This window comes from Aspergillus caelatus, assembly GCF_009193585.1.
Source record: "Aspergillus caelatus strain CBS 763.97 unplaced genomic scaffold BDV27scaffold_66, whole genome shotgun sequence".
Taxonomy (NCBI): domain Eukaryota; kingdom Fungi; phylum Ascomycota; class Eurotiomycetes; order Eurotiales; family Aspergillaceae; genus Aspergillus; species Aspergillus caelatus.
The window spans coordinates 25,818-47,437 of record NW_022475329.1 but is presented as its reverse complement, the minus strand read 5'-3'; the positions used below and the strand labels follow the sequence as shown (position 1 = coordinate 47,437).

The 21,620-nt window shown below is 47.6% G+C and overlaps 7 protein-coding genes across 7 annotated transcripts; 6 read left to right on the top strand and 1 right to left on the bottom strand.

Annotated features, from left to right (window-relative positions):
• Nucleotides 1–1,147: 1,147 nt before the first annotated feature.
• Nucleotides 1,148–3,337, bottom strand: BDV27DRAFT_144325 (sideroflexin family transporter; the record flags this gene model as incomplete). Its single annotated transcript, XM_032070245.1, has 5 exons — nucleotides 1,148–1,206; nucleotides 1,329–1,637; nucleotides 2,343–2,874; nucleotides 2,943–3,171; nucleotides 3,279–3,337. The coding sequence occupies 5 exons, from the start codon at nucleotides 3,335–3,337 to the stop codon at nucleotides 1,148–1,150; spliced, it is 1,188 nt and encodes a 395-aa protein (XP_031928648.1).
• Nucleotides 3,338–4,469: 1,132 nt separating this feature from the next.
• Nucleotides 4,470–6,273, top strand: BDV27DRAFT_144324 (fungal specific transcription factor domain-containing protein; the record flags this gene model as incomplete). The annotated part of the gene is made up of 4 exons (XM_032070244.1): nucleotides 4,470–4,492; nucleotides 4,722–5,414; nucleotides 5,472–5,950; nucleotides 6,017–6,273. 4 exons carry the CDS (start codon nucleotides 4,470–4,472, stop codon nucleotides 6,271–6,273), a joined length of 1,452 nt encoding a protein of 483 aa, XP_031928647.1.
• A 2,333-nt stretch (nucleotides 6,274–8,606) lies between these two features.
• skn7 (putative stress response transcription factor SrrA/Skn7) lies at nucleotides 8,607–11,364 on the top strand. Its single transcript, XM_032066582.1, has 5 exons — nucleotides 8,607–8,854; nucleotides 8,928–9,071; nucleotides 9,128–10,060; nucleotides 10,120–10,309; nucleotides 10,367–11,364. Exons 1-5 carry the CDS (start codon nucleotides 8,783–8,785, stop codon nucleotides 10,879–10,881), a joined length of 1,854 nt encoding a protein of 617 aa, XP_031928646.1. The 5' UTR covers nucleotides 8,607–8,782; the 3' UTR covers nucleotides 10,882–11,364.
• Nucleotides 11,365–12,096: 732 nt separating this feature from the next.
• Nucleotides 12,097–14,530, top strand: BDV27DRAFT_156752 (translation initiation factor eIF2B catalytic subunit epsilon; the record flags this gene model as incomplete). Its single annotated transcript, XM_032072385.1, has 5 exons — nucleotides 12,097–12,177; nucleotides 12,277–12,333; nucleotides 12,425–12,549; nucleotides 12,617–13,788; nucleotides 13,848–14,530. 5 exons carry the CDS (start codon nucleotides 12,097–12,099, stop codon nucleotides 14,528–14,530), a joined length of 2,118 nt encoding a protein of 705 aa, XP_031928645.1.
• A 1,038-nt stretch (nucleotides 14,531–15,568) lies between these two features.
• On the top strand, nucleotides 15,569–17,877 carry BDV27DRAFT_102059 (RING finger protein). Its single transcript, XM_032064295.1, has 4 exons — nucleotides 15,569–16,045; nucleotides 16,134–16,662; nucleotides 16,716–17,602; nucleotides 17,668–17,877. Exons 1-4 carry the CDS (start codon nucleotides 15,955–15,957, stop codon nucleotides 17,694–17,696), a joined length of 1,536 nt encoding a protein of 511 aa, XP_031928644.1. The 5' UTR covers nucleotides 15,569–15,954; the 3' UTR covers nucleotides 17,697–17,877.
• A 457-nt stretch (nucleotides 17,878–18,334) lies between these two features.
• BDV27DRAFT_126601 (uncharacterized protein) lies at nucleotides 18,335–18,724 on the top strand. The gene has a single exon (XM_032066581.1). It carries the CDS (start codon nucleotides 18,451–18,453, stop codon nucleotides 18,670–18,672), a length of 222 nt encoding a protein of 73 aa, XP_031928643.1. The 5' UTR covers nucleotides 18,335–18,450; the 3' UTR covers nucleotides 18,673–18,724.
• A 448-nt stretch (nucleotides 18,725–19,172) lies between these two features.
• On the top strand, nucleotides 19,173–21,382 carry mrsA (putative mitochondrial carrier protein). Its single transcript, XM_032064294.1, has 8 exons — nucleotides 19,173–19,558; nucleotides 19,772–19,841; nucleotides 19,905–19,940; nucleotides 20,042–20,174; nucleotides 20,247–20,339; nucleotides 20,400–20,456; nucleotides 20,538–20,982; nucleotides 21,078–21,382. Exons 1-8 carry the CDS (start codon nucleotides 19,515–19,517, stop codon nucleotides 21,127–21,129), a joined length of 930 nt encoding a protein of 309 aa, XP_031928642.1. The 5' UTR covers nucleotides 19,173–19,514; the 3' UTR covers nucleotides 21,130–21,382.
• The last annotated feature ends 238 nt before the right edge of the window (nucleotides 21,383–21,620 follow it).

Below are 21,620 nucleotides of genomic sequence, written 5' to 3'. Positions count from 1 at the left end.
GCCGGGCTATGGATACTGCAGTAGCGAGCTGAATCCTACATTGCCAATCAGCAGCGGTGGACGCCATCATGTACAGAGTACATAACCGACCCCGGGAAGTCATTGTAGGGGTCGGTTAGTATGTACCGTCGATGCTCAACATGCGGGTTCAGGATCCAAATTGGCCAATAATAGAAATACCGCACAGCCATCGTTTTAGAGCTTACGGCAGATGGCAATCGGTAGAAAGTGGTGAAATGAGATCATAGTACTTGCAACATTCTTCTCTAGCAGCAATTTCCTGGATGCTTCCCGCAAAGCGAGACGGATTCCCTGAATCATATATCTCTAGCCCCAGGGCCCATGTTAATGTCTCCGGGCACGATGGGTCTTCCTCCCAGGAACTATTTCGAGGCTCTTCAGAAAGCTAAAGCTACCAGTACTGTTTCCAGGAGCATGTCCTATGTTCCTAGCTACTTTTCTTCAGTGCAACAGCTTTCTAGATGACACAGGTGTGCATAGACCGATGGCACGTTGAGATTTGAGATATGTTCTAAATTTGTACAAGGGTTCTATTCTTAGCCTAGCACGGAAGATAATTATATAGCACTCCACAAAAACTCCACAAAGGTGTAGAGTAGGCTATTGCTGGGTAGATCTTTGTTGTTTATTTTTGTGTGAGTGACAATCAGTCCATCTGCTTCTAAAGCAATCAAACGGTCCCGAAATCCAGACCTTGTGACTGGGGTAATTCTTTGCTTAGATATTGCTACTCTAGGATAGAGCCAGGAGAACAATGAATAAATAAAAATATGATATACCTGCTTCTAGAATATAGTGGGGACTGTTATTTATATCGGAAATATAAAGATAGACTTTTATACCCTAGTCATTTTATGACACGCAGTACACTAAATCTTATCTAACTGACCTGACATGATATTTGTTTCTACCTGGTAATAATATCAGTCAACATATAATACTAGTATAAAAAGGTACAAGGATCGAGAATTAGTGCCTCGAAGATTCGGTGCAACTTTAGTAAAAAAAGTAAAAAAAAAACAAAAAGTGGCTCCGTCAGCTCTCTTGTACATCTCAGTTATTACGCTGCCTGGCGCTTTCCTGGGTGTTCTATCTAGGGTCAAGTTGATTATCACCATGCTAATACTTAGGCATCCACACGAGAGCCAAAATTGGGGTCTTGAAACATAGCCAGCCTTTCAGCATCTTCATATCATACCAACAGTTAGTGTAAATTCTACACACTTATTTATGTATGGCACACTGACCATGCGACCCGGAAAGCCCCATAGAAGATCCTGCAAAGTCTCGACGCTCCAAAGAACTACCGGCTTCTCTCTTCGGCAAACGCTGCATTTTACGTAGCTTCGAGACGATTGCAAAACGCAGCAACAGTTTCAACCTCTTCTTATCATCACTCGAATGTTGAGTGTAGTATTTTACTACCTTCATCTTCCTTTCATGGCGGAGCTCGTCGCCCAGTTTGATGAAATCTGCGTCGAAATTCTTTAACTTCTCATCGATTAAAGTTTCAGATATTGGGGCCTCTTTTGGATATTGCGTGGTATAGACACATGGGTAGAACAATGTCTGCTGTTGTGGGAGGTTGTTCTTTTCGTTTTGGTGGTTTCTATCAACTGAAGCATCAGGTTGTGGCTGGGACATCTTGACCTAAGGTACTTAGGTATGCACGAGGATGTGTAAAGAATGATATAGTAGAGTTTCAGAAAAGAGGAATCGTAGACATATTATACTCGGCTAAATCAGTACCACCTGACCGGTCCTTGAGTAAAAGTCATTAAATTCAGGCATGCATACGTGGACAGTCTGTGCGACATCCGATTATCTGGTAGGATCTACTGCCTCTTAGCACGCACGTATGGGCTCTCCTTTCTTTTATTAGCCTAATATCGCTTGCCATTCAAGATTATTTGATACGAATGTTGGTCGTATGTCGAAATTTGGCTATCTAGGCTATTATTTATGTACGTACTTTCAGGAACTGATCATCACAGATAAATCAAGCTCTAGGGCAAGTCAGTCATAGACTATGTGAATATGTTTTAGATGTGCCTCAGATGACTACGCATTTCTGGCTATAGATAGCCCTGACGCCTCCCCATCGATGAAAGAACCTCAAATGCCACGATTGAATACCACTTGCCCATTTTCACCTCCTCTTCCATGAAAACCTTCTTCTAAACGATCGGAACTCATCACTAACCTCTGTGGAAATACCCCCAAAGCGAACGGGAGGGCGAAAGCGGACGTCAAGAAAACCAATCCTACAACAGAACTTAGTATATAGACCACGGATCATACTCCTATAACGGCTAACTGACCTATATTGATAGGCATCGCAAGGTATGGACGCCTCTTCAGCAACTCCGTCTTCTGGAAGCGCAGAAGAAGGAGAGGTGGGATGACCATAACCGGCGTAGAAGTGACAACGCGACTAATGGCTGTCTCGCCCACCGCGATAGTTGCAGCCTTCTGGCTCTTCCCCAAGCTTGTCACCGGGACCTTCTCTCCAGTGTCTACTTCTTCACGTGCCACTGATGTGAATGGGTAAACATCGATTCCTTGTCTAATTTCCTCGCCGCGCATGAGAAACACGTTGAGCGCACCAGCACTGGCAACAGCTGCGAAAGGGACGAGGCGTCCTAGAATCACTTTCGTACTTGGTGAAACCGACTTTAGTCTTGGAACAATGGAATTCAGCCCGAGCGCGACCGAGCAAGAAGCAGATACCGCCATGAGATACGATTTGATCATTCCCGCTGTGGAAAGAGGAGTGGATTTGTTCGCGTTCGCACTGTTGATGGCCACATTCAAGGATTGGTTGGCAATTTGCCAGGCCAAAGTGCCTTTCCACTGTAATGGGACATTATATTAGCTTATCATACATAACTAGAACGAAATATTTTATGGTCCGGATTCACCTTCATTCCCGGGATAAGCATGCCCGCGGTAACAATCAAATTGGAGAAGACATAGCACGACATGCGGAATGGTAGAAGCACTGGCTCTCCTGTATCGGGATGCAAGGTTGAATCGACAATCTTCTTAGCCTGCCACAATTCTGGGCTCATGCTCTGGATTTGCCCCGATCTGTACTTCGTGAGAAGGTCTTTCGCATTCTGCAGTCCGGCGCTTGATGTAAACAATGTTCTTTAAGCATCACGTTGTGAGCTAACTGATGTCCCGTTATTGGAATATGAATGTCAAGTTACCTAGGGTCTGATAGGTCTGCGCATTGACGAACACGTCCCAGGTACGTCGAGAGATCATACTGCGACGCGGGCAAATCCCGATTTCCTGGCAGTGATGTGGACATTGTGATTATTTCTGACAAGCAGGTATGAATTGATGACCAGAAGGACTTGATATTTTGCTTTTTTTCTTTTTTTTTTTCTTTTTTTTTGTGGCCTCCTGGAGGGCCACTCTTGCGCCCTCCGAGAACACATAGATATATGGCTAAGGAGAAGATCCACCAAAAGGCCGAAGATGTTCTCAGATGCAGAGTTAACAGTTTCGTACTTGTTCTAACAAGGTTTTAAATGTGGTCTTGGATAGAAACATGGTCTCCTTTTGAGGAGGTATTCATGCTGTTCAGACAGTAGACACGCACTAATACAACCTGCAATGTCTGTCACAGTCCCTACTGCTCAAAAGCCAAATGCAGAATACTTCCTGTAATCGCTTTAGTGGCTGCATTGACTACACTAGGGGGTCTGATTGGAAGGTTGCTCAAGACCCATTGAACTGACTCTTGATTGCGCCTTCTCACAACATTGGTCCGGGCCAAGGCCCGAACGAATCAGATCATTATTTCGCCGAACGTTTCCGGAATGCTTTTCGGCAGACACAGAATCATCCATCTAACTCTACTACCTTCCGCCGAACATTGAAAAGTCAGAGAATGGAGTCACTTTCCCCGAGAAATGCAAATAGCCCTCATACCCCGAGTTATACTCGGCCCTATCGTTCTAAGAGGCATCCGCCTTGTGACCCATGTCGTCGAAAGAAGTTAAGATGTCAAGCGGAGAGAGGAAATAGTTGTCAAAGATGTCAAACTTCCGGTACTTTGTGTACCTTCGGTGGCCTTCAGGTTGTTCATCAGCCATCGGCAGCACTCCCCGATGCGAGTCAGGCGTCTCCTCCTTCGGCCTGGCAAGTGACGACTGTGCAGCCCGTAGAGGAGGCAAACGACACAGTCAACACAGATGACTTGGTCCGATGCCAATCAGAGCCTATCCTCTCCTTAGACCCTTCAGCTGGTTATGATTCAAGACACATTCCGTCAGGCGAACCCGTTACGACGGCTCCAGCAACTTATCCCTTTCCAGAGAGGCCTCCAGCTCAGGCGATTCAAACGTTAGATCAGCTGAACGGGTTCTCATATCAAGTCATTGGGGCATCAGGCGAATCAGACCCATGGCTTCTTCGACATTGCAAGTTCGACGACCATGGTTTTCTTCTTTTCCATCAGGTACACTTCCGAAATGCGGGAGGGGTTCCGCTTGACGAAAAGATTCCCGTTCACTTCCTAGTAACTACGGACGAGCTATACGCGTCCACAAAGAAAGAAACAGCGATTCCCAGGAACCAGAGTCTAAGGGATGGGTTAAACAGTCTAGTTCCCCTAGACTGCGGCCAAAAGCTGGTAGCCTTGTTAGTGGCCTCCTCCTATGATTCAGTAGCATCAACTGACATATCAGGTTTGTCAAATTCGTCTTCCCGACTTTTCCTGTCATCTCTAGGACACTATTCGGTCTCACCTCTACTCGCATCACACCCGATCAACATGTCCTTAACAACATGCCGGTCCATCTTCTGGCCGCTATATACGCTTCGGCACAACCATTTACTAAGTTTGACGAGTATCTCTCAGTTCTCAACGCTTACAAACCGCCGCCAACTGAGCAGCTCTGGCGCATAGTGTGGGAGATCCTCCTACAAGAGATACACACCCCTCACTTAGCAGCCCTGCAAGCGGGACTTCTTTATTTGCACAAAGCACCTGAAAAGAGTCAAAGTGCTGTTGCTGACAGCGCGTCTGTATGGTCTTTTGTTGGATTGCTCGTCGGACTTGCTACATCGCTCGGTCTTCAACTAGAATGTGGGCCGATGGGCCTTCCGGCCTGGGAGCGGCGATTACGAAGAAGACTATGGTGGGCGATTCATGCCGAGGACAAGTGGAGAAGTCTCCTGATGGGTAGGCCCCCGTATATCAGAAATGATGAGTGGGATGTAACAGAACTCGACAACAATGATTTCCAAATTGATGAAGCGCAGGTCGCCCTGTTGTCGCCTCCAAACAGCCTCTTGACACAAGATGTCCTGCATGCGCAGCAATTCCAATGTTTTGCCCGTTTGTCTCGAATAGCAGACGAGGTGCAGCACGACCTCTAGTGGGTGACATCTTTATCATATTGAAACCGTATCATTGTTAACAGGCATTTGAATAGCGCTCTGCGGTCATCACAACGCTTATCATCGAATTTCTCGGAATCTCTCAAAACTGCTCGTCCACTCCTACAAAGGTTGAGGGAATGGTACGTCCAATTACCGGCAACACTCAGACTGCATGATAGGCTTTTCGCATCTATCGACGGGACAGGTCCACAATTAACCTGTCTTCATTTTGCATACACGCTCTTGGAAGTGTTTATCTTCCGCGCTCTTCTGCGACCTATGGTCCGTTCAGCTACTCCGCCGCCCTTATTCGAAGAAACAGAAGCCTCAAACAACTTCACCACAGCACTTGATGAATACATCTTTCATATCATGGAACCTGACGAAATCGAACCGACCCCAGCAATAGACCTGTCAAATGAGAATGGTGCGGGGAGTGCAGTTCTCAAAGCGGCCGAGAACTGCGCAGCGAAGATTCTCCGATTGGTGATGAGAATGGCATATAGTGACTTGGCTGGGTATTGGTTCTCATGTATGCGTCTTCTATCACCTCTTTTCTCTATGAGCAACCATTATCTAACAGATCATCTGCGCTCAGGGTCTCGGATCGGTTTTGCGACGGTTTCCAGCTTCATGTTACTCTTACTCGTGCAAGCACCGTCGAAAGATCAAGCCATCAGGGCCAGACAATTAGTGCACATGTGGCGACAGGCGCTTCGAAGGCAGAGCGGTGGTTCCTCGTTGATGAATCTGGCTCTGGTACGGTTGGATGGAATCCACTGGACCGGATTGTGCCGGAATTATTACCTTCCAAAGCATGTCAAGGAAGCGCTTGATGAGACTGTGTACCAGTAGAAGTGCTTGTGTTTTCCTCGGATACTTTACGAGCGTGGCGAATATTTCAGGGTATGGAACTCATTTGTATCGAGTCATGCTTCTTTGCCTTCCCTTTCTTTTTTTTTCTTTTTTTTTTTTTTGGAGGGCATATATATTTCTAGAGTCAGAAGTAGGTAAAGCGAACATGCAGAATAGGGCAGTGAGATATCAGAAAAAGTCCAATGTACCTGCTAAATTAATAATAAATTGCATTTCTCGTCGATCAGAGTCGATCGGCCTAACAGGCTACGTCACAAACGGAAGAGTGCCAGCAGGTAGGTTTTTATTGTTCTTATTATAGGCCAGGGTTCTAAGTTATTGTACCCGGCGGAAAGCGAATCTCTGGAGGTGGCGTGTAGCTCCCCCCCGTTAGCCATGGAAGGGTCTGGCCAGCTCTACCCTGGAACTGGTGGCACTTGCCGAGTACTTCATATCAAAGTTGTTTTTGGAGGAACAAAATGCAGTCAGGAGATGGAGGGAAAATATAGTTAGTCAATACATGATTGCAGTATGTGGAGGGTCGCATTATGTCCGGCCGTTGAATGGCGCAGGATGCTAAGAGAGTCTAAGACTGACCTGCAAGCGATCAGCAATGAGTAACCCGAATCAGTATGTGCCTTCCGAGTGACTTTTGATGACCAAGTGGGTTAGTCTCCACCGTTGAAAGATTAAACTGTAAACAGTAAATACAACTGTACAATTGAACCTTGTACAATGAAAGTGAATGATATCTTTGTTTTTATTCCCTATCTTCAACCAAAAAAAAAGTAACAAAAATAAATCTCTCAGTTAATACTACCGTAATATCTACTACATAAGTAGCGTGAAGTATGGATCCATGCAAACGAGTACTACATAGTACATACCACCGTGTGTACATAATTAATGTTATGTAATATGTACACCTGACTAGAATGCATCCCAAAAAGGAATGATTCAAGGTCACCTTTTGACTAGTGCCCTCAAAATTCGGTGATGAATGAATGAATGGATTAAAGAGAGAGAAAAAAAAAATAAAAAAAAAAAAAAAGGGTCAATGTCATCAGATCCCTACTCCATAGTATGTCGATGAGAATGAACAGTCTCCGCTCTTTTTCTCCTCTTTTTTTTTTCTCGACGATCGCTGCAGGTTGATTTGCCCCTCCTCATTGCATCTCCAACAGCCTATCTCCATCTTTTCCCCTCCATCCTTTCCTCGCACGTTATCTGCATCATGAACGCACTGACCTTTCTTTGCAACGTTCAGTTCTTGGAAGCCCGAACATGAAGAAAGGCAAAGAGAAAGTAACTCAGATGTAATTAGTTGTCCCTTCATGACTGGCGACAAATCTACTCGTAATGATCAAGCCATGTTCTTTACCCTTAAAGCACTAAGGCAGAGAGTACGAGAAGTGGACTGTTTTCTCCACATCATCATTTCCCCTCCGAGGTAATTGCACTTAGTAGATGTCTTGCTCGGCTGTTGTTTACGGTCAGAGTGTCAGAGAGGAGCTCCTGTCCTTCTACCCTTCCCCCTTTTAGCTCCTTGCATTGTCGGAGATAAAGCTGTTTAACATTGCGATAAATGTACCAAAGAATTTCAGAAGGGGACGACCCAAAAAAAAAAATAAAATAAAAAAGCAATGAAAGGAATTCGAAAAATCAAAAAAAGTAGAGAAAAAATGGCAAGTTGTGGCTAGTGAACGGTGACCGGTGGTTCGGACAGCAAAGAAAAGGCCAATGGCGGGTGCAGATACCAAGTCAGTGACCCCCCATCAAAAGTCCCACTTTTGCAAGAAGTAGTAAATTACCCAAAACTTAACTGAAGGGAACTGCCACCATCTCTTTCCCTACTCTTTCTCTCGACCTCTCCCAACCAAACGCCGTCCAGTTAGACCGTCATTTTTTCCCTTCCTCTCTTTTTCTTTTCTCTTTCTCTTCTTCACCTTTATTCTTACTTATCCTTTCGCTCGGAAATTTCTCCCTCGCGATCCCGGTGCGTAATTGACCACCGACTTGGGTATTCTTTTTTTTTTTTTTTACCTCTTTTCATACTCTCCCGCAGCCGTTGTTCTTGAGGTTCTGCGACGTGCTTGAGCCTGTTGCTTGTTCGATCGGTCGCGACCCATCTAGCCCACGATGGACGGTGGCCAGACCACAACCAATACCGCCCCCGCGGGCAACTCCAGCGATTTTGTAAGTGTTGATCTTTTTGACAAGTATATCGATGATATTGTTTCTCTTTATTATTCTTATATTATTGTTACTCTATTATTTCTTTTGCCTTGAACAAAAAGCTACACTATCCGGTCACAATCACTGACAGAATGCTTAGGTGCGGAAACTTTACAAGTGAGTTTGATCTTCTCCTTTTTGTCTCTCTCCCTCCGAGCTCTCCCGTCGACCCGACTCATTGCCACTCTATGCCCTCCTGTTCAAGATGCTCTCGTTTAAGACTTTGGACGGCTTCTTCCTTTCTTGATCTGGTCACTGACCTTTCTTTCCCAGAATGCTGGAGGATCCGTCCTACGCGGAGATTGTGCGGTGGGGTGATGAAGGGGACAGTTTTGTCGTCTTGGAGGTAATGCACGCCCTCGTGCCTTGGGAATTCACGGTCGCTGTTCTCCTGCTAATCGATCCAAACCTGGCCGCAGTGCGAAAAATTTACGAAAACTATCCTTCCTAAACATTTCAAACATAGCAACTTCGCCAGCTTTGTACGACAATTAAACAAATACGACTTCCACAAAGTGAGACAAAATAATGAAGAGAATGGGCAATCACCGTACGGCCAGAATGTAAGACTGCGATACTTGGCACTGGTGGCTTCTCATGGTTCTGACCAGGAATCTAGGCGTGGGAATTCAAGCACCCCGAATTCCGAGCGAACAGCAAAGAATCACTTGACAATATTCGACGGAAGGCGCCTGCCCCTCGGAAACAGGCCCAAAACAACGAAGATTCCGTTCCAACGCAACAGATCGATCTCTTAAACCAGCAAATAGTGGCGCAGCAGCAACAAATTCAGCATCTCTCTGATCGTTATGCACAATTAACTGTCGACCATCAGATCATGCTGCAGGAGGTTATGAGAGTCCAGAAAACAGTCCTCAACCATGAACATGTCATCCACCAACTGATGACATATCTACTATCAGTGGATGCTCGTCAACGGCGAGACAGTAAAGCGTCCGGACCGTTCGCGCAAGGTCAAGGGGGCTCAAGCTTAAGCCCTTCCCAGGTGGCGTCCATGGACGATGAGCCTTCGTCGCCCTTGCAGCACGCCTCGAAGCTTCTCAACGATATGAATGCCGAAATTCAGTTCAATCTCGGCGGCCTTGATTCGTTAGGGGAGCCACCCAAAACAGGTCCCGTCGTGGCCACGACGCCCGCAATGGATGCTGCCCCGCGGAATGGGGTGGTGCGACCGCCGAATGCAGCCGCTGCGACCCCTGCAAACCCAACCAATCCGACGAATACCGCGACCACAGCATTAGTTTATCCGAAGATGAACGGCGAGATTGAACCTGTCGTGTACCCTGTGGGTGCTACTAATGGTATCGATCCGATGTACAGCGAGCATGTCAATAATGTGCCATACCCAATGCCGCCCAAGCAAGAAGTCGACGACGCTCGGAGACAGTTCGCAGACAATCGGAAGAAGAGTACGAATGTTGACCCGGGTTGGATGCGTAGTCCGCATATCTTGCTAGTCGAAGATGATGCGACGTGTCGTCAAATTGGCGGAAAGTTTCTATACTCCTTTTCTTGTGTCATTGATACTGCTGTAAGTTGGCTTCACAGGTCATCTTTCCAAGTCTGGTACCCTGACTGATGGGAACGTAGTTCGACGGACTCGAGGCGGTGAACAAAATACAAGATGGCTCGAAGTACGATCTTATTCTGATGGATATAATTATGCCCAACCTGGACGGTGTCTCAGCATGTCATCTCATTCGGCAGTTTGATAGGACGCCGATCATTGCCATGACATCCAACATCCGGAGTGATGACATTCAGCTTTACTTCCAGCATGGTGTGTTAATCTGGTACTAGGAGCGGCCTCCGCGACTATCCTGCTAACATTGACCAGGAATGGATGATGTTCTTCCCAAGCCCTTCACGCGAAAGAGTCTTCTGGATATGTTAGAAAAACACCTGGTTCATCTGAAGACCATGCCGCAAGGCATGGAAACGGCCCAACCCGCGGCGGCGGTAACAATGGCTGCACAGAGCTCGGCAGCCCAGTCTGTCAAAGAGGATAGTTCTCCCAGCCAGTCGCCAGCTACGTCCATAAACAATTGGCAAACACCCGGCCAATTCCAGGGCATGGCCACAGTTCACCCTAATCTGCAACAGGTGCAAGGTCAATATGTACCTGCAACTCCTGCTACTGCCACTGCATATGCCGTAGACCAAAATGGGGTGCAGTATCCGACAGCTCCTGTGGCCCTCACGGCTGCGGCTGCAGCACGGCCGCAACCACGACGGCAGGTCTCCGACATGGCCAGTGCTGCCGAAACCCCCAATCTCGCCAAGCGTCAGCGTGTATATGCGCCCCAACCTCAAGCGATGGTCAACCCCGTACAGGCTGCACGGACTGGCTGAGCCTCGCCATCTCCTCAATGCTGTATATCTCCCAATCAACAAACTAACAAACTACCTCTCTTGCATTCCCCTCCGTGTATCCTCAATCACTATATTCCCCCTTCATGATTGCTATCTTGGTTATAATGAGATCTCTACCCGTACGATACCGTTGACCCCTGGGTGGACTTTTGATAGCTTACGGCGTTTATGAGGCCTTCGGTTGTTTGTCTTTTGTTTCTCGCGGATACTCTCAGCAGAAATGTTCGTGTCGTTTATAAAGGGATATAAGGGAGTTGAACCATATTAGGGCCTGGGCATTCAGACTGTTTTGGTGTACTGTTGCTGTAATTAGTTGAACATGTTACGTGGGTAAAATTGTCCTTCGAGTGGGATATCCACGTTGGCGCAATTTATGATGTTTCGCCTTGGAACACAATTTGATGGTGCTTACATACTAGCTAGCTAGCTGTACCTACTAAAAATACAGAACACACGCAACCATTCACCTATCATTCTTAGGACCAATCATCCCGCAACATACCCTCCACTCAGAAGCCCTTGCTACAACTGCGCACACTTACATAAGTGGGTATGCTGCGTACTACTACCCCAGCCCCAGACGGACCGGGTAATCCACAGGAGCTTGAAAGCTTCCGATTGCCCTTCGGTTCGGGGGGAAGATGGCGTCTGATCGGAACTCCTATTTAATTTGACTTGCCCAGTACAATAAAGAGGCATATTAAGGTTCTAGACCGTTGGTTCCTGAACAAGGGATATTTATCAGAAGTCCAGGAGGGCCTGGGCCTCGAAAGGTGTTCTGGACTCTTTGGGGCTGAAGCTGGTCCTTCAGGTTGTGTGTGGCTAATGTTACCCGTCACGTGATTCACGTGATAGAAACAGAACTTGGGCAGCAAACCTCGCAAACAGAACAAACATGCAAAAAAAAGGACGGGGTGGGATGAATCACTCAATATGGCTTGGCGGAGTTTTTGCGTCGAGGGGAACCGGAAATAATTCCTTTAGGTTGTGCAAGCGGATTCATTGTTGATTTTCGGTTTCTTTGTGAGCCCATTTATCGCCTGGGCTTCTTAACCACCATCCATCCACTCTTGCTAGACTTTTTGCAGGAATATCTGGCCTTTCAGTGAGGTGGGGGAAATCACTTACTCAGTGAGTCGCAGTATGTGGCATTCGATCTTTCCGCGCAACTCACGCTTACCATTGATTTAGCAGATGGGTCCGAAACAGAAAGGCGGTGGCTCCAAACAGAGGGGAAATGCTGCGGAGGAAGTAGAGGAGACGTTGCAGGCTGTCGTATGTTATCATTCTGAAAATCTACTCTTGCGACTGCCGACTATTATAGGACGGCGGGGTGCATGATGATCGTGTGGCTAATGCTTTGATGTTGCTTAGGTTCTTGCCGACACCTTCGAGACGAGATTTGAACCGTTCACTCTCGACAAGCCTCGGGTATGTAGTTGAAACAAGCTATTGATGCCAGGACGGATGTTGCGGGGAAAACACACAGTGATGGGTCATGGGCTGATACGGACGGTGACAGTGTCTTTTACCGCTAGCGAACACCCCCCTGATTGAGTATACATTGGAGTTTCTTGCGAATGCCGGTGTCGAAGATGTGTTCCTGTACGGCGGAGCACACTCGGATCAGTTGGAGAAGTATATTAAGTACGTGGATGACGCTCTCTCCTCTGCGTACGCAGTTCACCGTGGTGCTAATTCTACGGTGCTTTAGTGCGTCGAAATGGAGATCGCCATCATCGCCGTTCAAGCAATTGGCTTTCCTCAAGTCCACTTCTACCTCCGTCGGAGACGTCATGCGCGATCTGGATGGAAAACATCTTATTACCGGAGATTTCATCGTTGTGAGCGGAGATGTCATCAGCAACCTGCCTATTGAAGGTGCTTTGACCCAACATCGGGCTCGTCGTGCAGCAAACAAGGATGCCATTATGACCATGGTCTTGCGGGAGGCCGGCAGAAACCATAGAACCAAGTCTTCGTCTTCTTCGCCCGTCTTCATCATTGATCCTACGAAGGATCGCTGTCTACATTACGAGGAGATTGATCACCATTCGCGAGAGACGACCCGTCTCAATATCGACTCGGAGATCATTCTTGAGAACGCAGAGCTAGATATCCGCCAGGATCTGATTGACTGCAGCATCGATATTTGCACGCCTGACGTGCTGAGTCTCTGGTCCGACAGTTTCGATTATCAGACACCTCGGACGCAATTCTTGTATGGTGTGCTGAAAGATTACGAGCTAAATGGAAAGACGATCCACACACATATCGTCAAGGATCACTATGCGGCTAGAGTAAGGAACTTGAAGGCGTATGATGCTGTTACCAAGGATGTCATTTCGAGGTGGGCGTACCCTCTGTGCCCCGACACAAACCTGCTGCCGGGCCACAACTACGAACTTCGGAAAGGAAACCTCTACCAGGAGCAGGGTGTGACATTGGCTCGTTCATGTGTTATTGGCCGGCGGACGGTTATTGGACAAGGCACAAGCATCGGAGATAAGACGACAGTCAAGGATACGGTTCTGGGAAGGAACTGCAAGATTGGTAAAAATGTCACTTTAGACGGTGCCTACATTTGGGATGGTGCTGTGATTGGCGACGGTACAATTGTGCGCCACGCTATTGTTGCAGATAACGTTCAAGTTGGTAGCAAGTGCACCGTCGAGCCTGGGGCTCTCCTGTCATTTGGAGTGAAGATCGCCGACGGGATGACCGTCAGCGAAGGCAAGCGCATTACCAACGCCCCAAGGGAGGAAGACGGGGGTGTGCCGGAAAGTGAACCGGAAGTCGTCGGTGAAGGCGGCAAGGGTTATGAATACGTCCCCTACGAAGATGAGGATGACTCGGATACCGAGAGCAATGCCTCGTCGGGACTGGGTACGTTTCCTTGTCCACCGACTCCCAGCTCCGTTAAAGCTAACAGATTCTTTCCGCAGTTTACAATATGGCGCAACTTTCGCTCTCCACGGATTCCATCTCGACTCTTTCTTCCGAAGTCTCAGACTACGGCCACTCTCGTTCAGGAAGCTTTAGCAGCTCAGGCGGTGACGATGACGAAGAACATTTCGTTCATGACGCTGCAACCAGTGTCTATGACAGCTTGCGCGATGGCGTCACATCAGATGTGGTGCAGCTGGAACTGGTCAGTCTACGTATGACAGCCAACGCGTCTGATCACCAAGTTCGACGCGCCGTGGTGTCGGCTTTCATGAAGCGTACTCAGCAATTGATGGAAGGTGGAAAGGGAGCCGGCGACATCGTTAGGGAGCTCTTTGGCAAGTATCGCGAGATTATCGAACGGTCCCTGTTCGACCGCGACCGCGATGCGAAGCCTGATCAAGTCGACCTACTACTTTTGTTTCAACAAGATCTCGTACACCGCAACCGTGGCGATACAGTCCTCTTGTTTGTTGCTAAGGAATTATATGACCTAGAGATCCTAGAAGAGGAGGCATACGAGCAGTGGTGGGATGATGAGAGGTCCTCTAGTACTGACGAGATGAAACAAGTGCGCAGCCAGACCCAACAATTCGTCGACTGGCTGGCAAACGCTGAAGAAGAGGAAAGTAGCGAGGAAGAGGATGACGACGACGAAGAGGAAGAGAGCGATGATGAGTGATCTGATATAGAATTGGAACGTGTTATGAAACGCGGATAAACAAAAAATGAACCGTTATGAGTGAAAATTCAATACATTGCGAGATATCAGTATACTTATACGTAGTAGTATTATAATTTATTCAACCACAGGAAGAGGAACAACATGACTGGTTTGTCTGCCTGGTGGCTGCCTAAGGTTATTATTTTCAGTCATTTGCTCAGGTCATTAGGTTGAGTCACGTTTGGTTAGGGCTCCATCATAGTCCTACATAATATAACAGAAATGACCAAGAGATCTTTGACGGAGAGACGATCTGACATCATTGGTGCCCTTGGATCTATTTATGCCAGCGAACCAAAATCACCCATCTATCATACGGCCACCTCCGAGCCTGACAATGATCCAGTTCCAATCAAAGACATCATAAAATTGGGACTACAACATTGCTTCATTGCTCTTACCCGCTTTAGGTTGCCTTTTTGCTGCCTTCCCCCACACGGAGATTCCGTGGCATTAGCACCAGGTCATTGGAAACCTCTCATACTGGCACGCCCTTATAAAAACTGTAAACTTGCCTGCTTAGCAATCCCGCCACTGTTTGAAAATTTTTCTTTTTATTCTCTATTTACTTTGTTTTGTTCAGTCACTTCCGAAGCAACCTCATTTTGAACCCAGACTACAGATTTGGGTAAACACTGAAGCTCAGCTTTTCATTTCCCGTTGTTCTCGGGAATACCGCGCTCTAGTGCAATTTTACCCCCCCCCCTCTCCCAAAAAGGAGAAGAACAAACCTGAGGCTTGTTCTTCCTAAGGCTCCCCCACTCTCCCCGTGACGTCCGTCCGTCTCCCGTCCCTAGTTACATACATCCACACCCCTCTCCTCTCCCCCCAAGGCCCAAAAGGTGCCAGCGTCGATAAGCTATTCACGCCCAACGATTGATCGCCTGAGAGCTAGTGCATGGTCCTGCTGCTGCTACTGCACACGCCAATCTCTCAGTCCGCCCTTCGTGTTCCTCGTCACCCGTTCCATCTATCAGCCCTCCCCAGGTTGATCACCCACCTTTGGTAAGCTGCGCCTTGTGTTGTCTCGGAAAAAAAGAGAAGGTCTCGACGTTAGATCTCGGGACCTACTTTTTTTTTCGTGTCAGCACATACCGGCTTGCCGCAACACCACTGTTTTCACCACGCCTCCTCAAACAAGGAAGCGAAAGGCGGCCGAGGCGGCGATAATAGACAATCACTCCGCCACCAAGGATTCCGTCGCCCGTTCGCAAGCCGCCACTGGACCTCCTCCCCGGAAGTCTGCTCGCAAGACGAAAGTAGAATCTCCTGATATCGCAGAACTTGATCCCACCCCCGATCTGACCTCTGTCGTGTCAGGGGTGCTCACGGTTTCCGCGGAAAAGAAAGGCCCTGATTTGGTTACGCCGGCGTCGACCACTATGGAGTCTGATGACGATTTTATGAGCGTTGCTTCCAGCGCCGATGACTTTTTGGATACCCAGGCGAGTGATGATGAGAGTCTAGGGGAAGGTACGTAGTGTTGCGGCCCCGCTTGTGACAACTTTTTGAATGTGATCATGACCAGATGCTGACGTTGCTTCTTTTTTGCTATTGGTAGATTTCGGTGATGATTTCGATGGCGGCTTCTCGAAAGATAAAGATATTGTTGCAACCTCACGAAGACCTTACGAAGTTGAATTCAAGGTCCTAAGCCCGGATGACATCGATCGGGATCAGAATCAACAGATCAACGAAGTCTCATCGATATTAAGTCTACCGCCGGAATCCTCCGCCATTCTTCTACGGTATGGACGATGGAATCGGGAAAAGCTTATTGAGGGCTACATGGATCATCCCGAAGAAACCCTGGAAGAGGCCGGCTTAGGGACGAACTTTGAAGGCACACCAAAGACCGAAATAGTACCTGGATTCGTGTGTGAGATTTGCTGCGAAGATGGCGATAACCTGGAGACTTACGCTATGCGGTGTGGACATCGTTTCTGTGTCGAATGCTACCGCCACTACCTTGCGCAAAAAATTCGTGGGGAAGGAGAAGCGGCCAGGATAGAGTGTCCGGGTGATGGCTGTAATATGATCGTGGATTCTAAGTCTTTGAGCCTGCTTGTCAAACCTGATCTCAAGGACAGGTGAGTTTACTTGGCTTGAATGCAGGCGGATACCATCGCTAACTTCCTCTCAGGTATTATACCCTCTTACAAAGAACCTATGTCGATGACAAGGAGAATCTTAAATGGTGCCCAGCTCCCAACTGTGAATACGCTGTTGATTGCCCGGTCAAGCAGCGCGACCTCCGTCGCATTGTACCCACCGTACAATGTAACTGCAAGCATCATTTCTGCTTTGGCTGCACACTTAACGATCATCAACCAGCACCTTGTCAGCTGGTCAAGATGTGGCTCAAAAAGTGTGAGGACGATTCCGAAACGGCCAACTGGATCTCAGCCAACACAAAAGAGTGCCCGAAGTGCCACTCGACGATCGAGAAGAACGGAGGTTGCAATCATATGACGTGCCGCAAATGCAAGCATGAGTTCTGCTGGATGTGCATGGGTCTATGGTCCGAGCACGGCACTAGCTGGTATAATTGTAACCGTTATGAAGAGAAATCGGGATCTGAGGCCCGCACTGCACAGGCGAAGTCCCGAGCGTCACTGGAGCGATATCTCCATTACTACAACCGATATGCGAACCATGAGCAATCGGCCAAGCTCGACAAGGACCTCTACCTAAAGACAGAAAAGAAGATGACGAGCCTCCAGTCACAATCAGGTTTATCGTGGATCGAAGTTCAGTTCCTCGACACTGCATCGCAAGCACTTCAACAATGCCGACAGACCCTGAAGTGGACCTACGCTTTTGCCTACTACCTTGCACGTAACAACCTGACCGAGATCTTCGAAGATAACCAGAAAGATTTGGAGCTCGCAGTGGAGAACCTCAGCGAGATGTTTGAGAAGCCTGTACCCGAACTAGCGAACCTCAAGGTGGATATCTTGGATAAGACGGCCTATTGTAACAAGCGGCGAGTGATTTTATTAAGCGACACTGCCGAAAATTTGAAAAATGGTATGCACTCTGTCCTGAACCCCAGTGAATTTGGCTGTCGAAAACTAACTGGTGTATCTCTCCAGGCGAATGGTCTTTTAACGTGGACTGGTAGATTAGAGCGAATCGTATAGAAGGGAACGGGCTTAACCACTGGTGGTCTCCCGCGACCATCCCAAAAGACCCAGTCATTCTTTTGCTTTAACGACGTGCATGACAGCGCATATGAATTCTCTGCAGGAAAGTTTCACTGTGAACATTTAAGAGGAGCTTTTCGTGGGTGTTATTTGCATGGTGATTTTTTTTTGTTGTATCAATTATCATCTACTATAGGGGAACTTTTACATTTATATTCAATTCTACCATTGTACTTGACATCTTGGGCGGATATGTATTGTACTGCACCTATTTCCTTTCTGCGGTAATTTTGCTTTTTTTTTTTTCTTTATCGTTCCGTTTTTCTCTTTTACCAAGAGTTCATGTCCAGATTAGCAACCTGGTATATAGGTAAGGAATAGTATGTAAAACACCACGTAGATGTGGAATCCGCGGAAATGCCCGACGCGAAAAGGACTCATGGTTGCCTAACCAGGAAGCACATACTGCGGAGTAGGGACTATAGTCCGTAAGTCTCAAGAACCACCGGACAATATAGTTTTACCTCATTTGTACTAAAGGAGAAAGGCTCAAGAAACTACTTGAGTTATACATTAGTCATTTAATGTCATGCAAATACTTTACACACAGGATCCCCGGTGAGCCGCGGTAGTTCGCTTAGGGTTACAATCCTGACTGAAGAAAGAAAGAGTAGGGACTAATCAGAAAGGAGGACTGCGGGAAAGAAACGATGGAGTCCAAAAGGATTCGGCATGGATCAGATAAGAAAAATCAGAAAAGGGAATAGTGACCTTCCTCTCTCGGTGACTTTTAGGAGAGCTTCCTCGGCGGAGGGACGGCCCATTCCTCCGTCATTCGGCACTTCTGCTTCTTCTGTTAGTCGGGTGTGGCAATCTTGTCTGGTTCTTTTTGACCTCTTCTCCTTTGTCTTGGGTGGTTTGGTATTGAGCCGGAAGAGTTTCGGAAAGGTATGAGTCAACTTAAAAAAAAAGGTCAACTGGTGTCAATGTCAATGGTTGGGATGTGCTGGTTGAGGGTTATAAACTCCGTCATCGGACCAGGCCGGTCGCGTTTGTTTTAGTCTAGCCGGGGAAAGCTGATTCAGCAGGCAAAATTTCCCAAGTGACATACCTTAACTAATCTTTTTTTTTTTTTAACGAAGGTTCAGCTGGACGGAGAGAAAGAGAGAGAGCTGTACTTTCGAGAAGGGAAAATCAGTAGAATTATAGAGGAAGACTGAGGGGAATGTAAATCCAATAACATACAAATAAACACTAGAAAATCTAAATTCATTCTTCGTACTAGGAAAGAAAATTCCATAGAGGTTCCCTGGGTGTTTCTATTAATCTAAAATGGATCAGATAACATTTAATCGACCTCCATTTATCCAGCATTCGTCGAGCCGACCGAAAGGACTTCCATTCTGGGTAACAACTTCTTATCCCCGACTTAAACATTTTAATTTATTTTATTTCTTCCCTCCCTCTTTCACATTCTCTCAACTCATCATAATTTTTTTATCTTAGCCAACCTTCTTCCTGTCACATTGATCCTTTTGCATTCCTCTGGTGGTTGAGACAGGTCTCTTCCGCTATACTTCTTTTTCCTCCTTGTTGTTTTTCCCTTCCTCGGAATCGGCCCTACTGATTTATCTCTCCACTCCGCAACCTGGTCTCGGTTTCTTCGGTATTATCTTTTCGACCTTCACAACAGTGACGCCTCACCCACCGCCGCGCGCCCTTTCCTCTTTCCCTCCCTTCTAACCCTTCTCCCTCCTCTTTGCGGCTCCGGCTGCGTCTGGAGCTACAACAGCTCGATGGCGGTCTCCGAACAAATCCCCGGGCAGGAGTTAGAGTATGAGTATGTGTTTTTTTTTTCCCGCAAAATCCGCCTCAACTTTTTCCGGCCTGGTCAATCGTTCGATGAGAAGCATAGGGAGTGTTTAAAATCATTGCTATGTTTTCATACCACTCTTTCGCCTCTATTGCCCGATTGCCAGGATTCCTTTCCCAGACGCAGGCCGGCTTTTTTATTATATCGGGATTTCCGGGGCTAATTATACTGTTACGATAGCTACGAAGCCCTCCCGTCTAACTATGGCCTCGGCCGGAATATGCTGGCTGGTGCCTTTGCAGGGATAGCGGTATGTGTGCAAGAACATGGGTTATAACGGTGGATGGTCGGTCCCGTACTGACAAAGGTTAAGGAACATGCTGTCATGTATCCGGTGGACTTGTTGAAGGTATGTTGAGTCAATGCTAGTTCTTTCTCTGCGTTGCGCAAGTTTTGCGTTGTGGCGGGTTGCAAAAGCAGGCAAATACTGACACCGGATGCCTACGCTAGACTCGCATGCAAATCCTGCATCCTGCGAACGGCGGACTCTACACAGGTCTCACTAATGCGTTTTCCACAATTTACCGAATTGAGGGCTGGCGGACATTATGGAAGGGCGTTTCGAGCGTTATTGTCGGCGCTGGTAAGCGGAGCCGGTGGCATACAGAGGTGCCTACTCGGAGATGTCGGAGGCTGATGTGAAATTCCCGAACAGGCCCCGCCCACGCTGTCTACTTTGGTACATATGAAATTGTAAAGGATCTTGCCGGTGGCAATGTCGATGACGGTCACCATCCCCTTGCTGCAGGTAAGTGACTGATGAGGTTATGGTTGTGTCATTAAGTGGTTGGCTACTAACGTGGAACAGCCCTGAGTGGTGCCTCGGCGACCATTGCCAGTGACGCTTTGATGAATCCCTTCGATGGTGAGTAACCCGCAACCCCAGCACCACCAAAAAAATTAAAACAAACCCCGAAACTCCACTGTATACTAACTGAAAACACAGTGATTAAGCAACGTATGCAAGTTCATGGCTCGGTACACAAGACTATCCTTCAATGCGCCCGGTCTGTCTACCGAACGGAAGGTCTTCAGGCTTTCTACGTTTCCTATCCTACCACACTCTGCATGACCGTCCCCTTCACCGCTACACAGTTCGTTGCCTATGAGTCCATTTCTAAGGTGATGAATCCCTCCGGAGATTACGACCCGTTCACCCACTGCATGGCAGGTGGTCTCGCAGGCGCTTTCGCAGCTGGTCTCACAACACCACTCGACGTGGTGAAGACGCTCCTGCAAACCCGCGGTTTGGCACAGAACGAGGAAATTCGGTCGGCGAAGGGTCTTTTTAACGCCGCATCCATTATCAAGCGGCAGTTCGGTTGGAGTGGTTTCCTGCGTGGCGCCCGTCCCCGTATCATTTCTACGATGCCCAGCACAGCCATTTGCTGGTGAGTGAATATTTTTCCCCCGGGCCCCTCCATTTCTTTGGTGTCTGAATGCGCCGTTACTATATTGAGTTCTTACTGACAATGTCATGCAAAAGGACCTCTTATGAGATGGCCAAGGCGTACTTCAAGCGCCAGGAGGTCGCCTAAAAAGTGTGTCTTTTTCCCCACTGGCCCGATCGCATGAATTCGACTTCCACATTACCCATCATAAATCTCCGTGCTGGGGCCTTGTGTAAGGCTTCCCGCGACCAACAAAACAATGATCAAACCAACTTAAAATAAATTTTCTTTTAAAAAAAAAAATTAATAAGACGGCCGGTTGATAGCGGCCAAGTGTCACGTGCGAAGGGCGGAAATGCGACACGAGAGGAATTCCAAGCCATGTTGCGGGCAGAATTCCCCGGCGTGGGTGGCGGCGTTCATACTCTCGATTCTCTTTGTTACCTCTCTATGCTGACTCTTCTGCTCTCAAGCATGCGCTCGGTTTCTCCCATGTGCCCTTATTTTCGGATGTACGCGAAATGTCCGAGACATTCGGAGTCGGAAAATCCTGGCTGGAGCCACAGCGGATGAGGCGGAGCGAGGACGACTTACCCTTTCTTCGGTACCTCTTTTCACCTTTGGTCATCGGGTTTCAT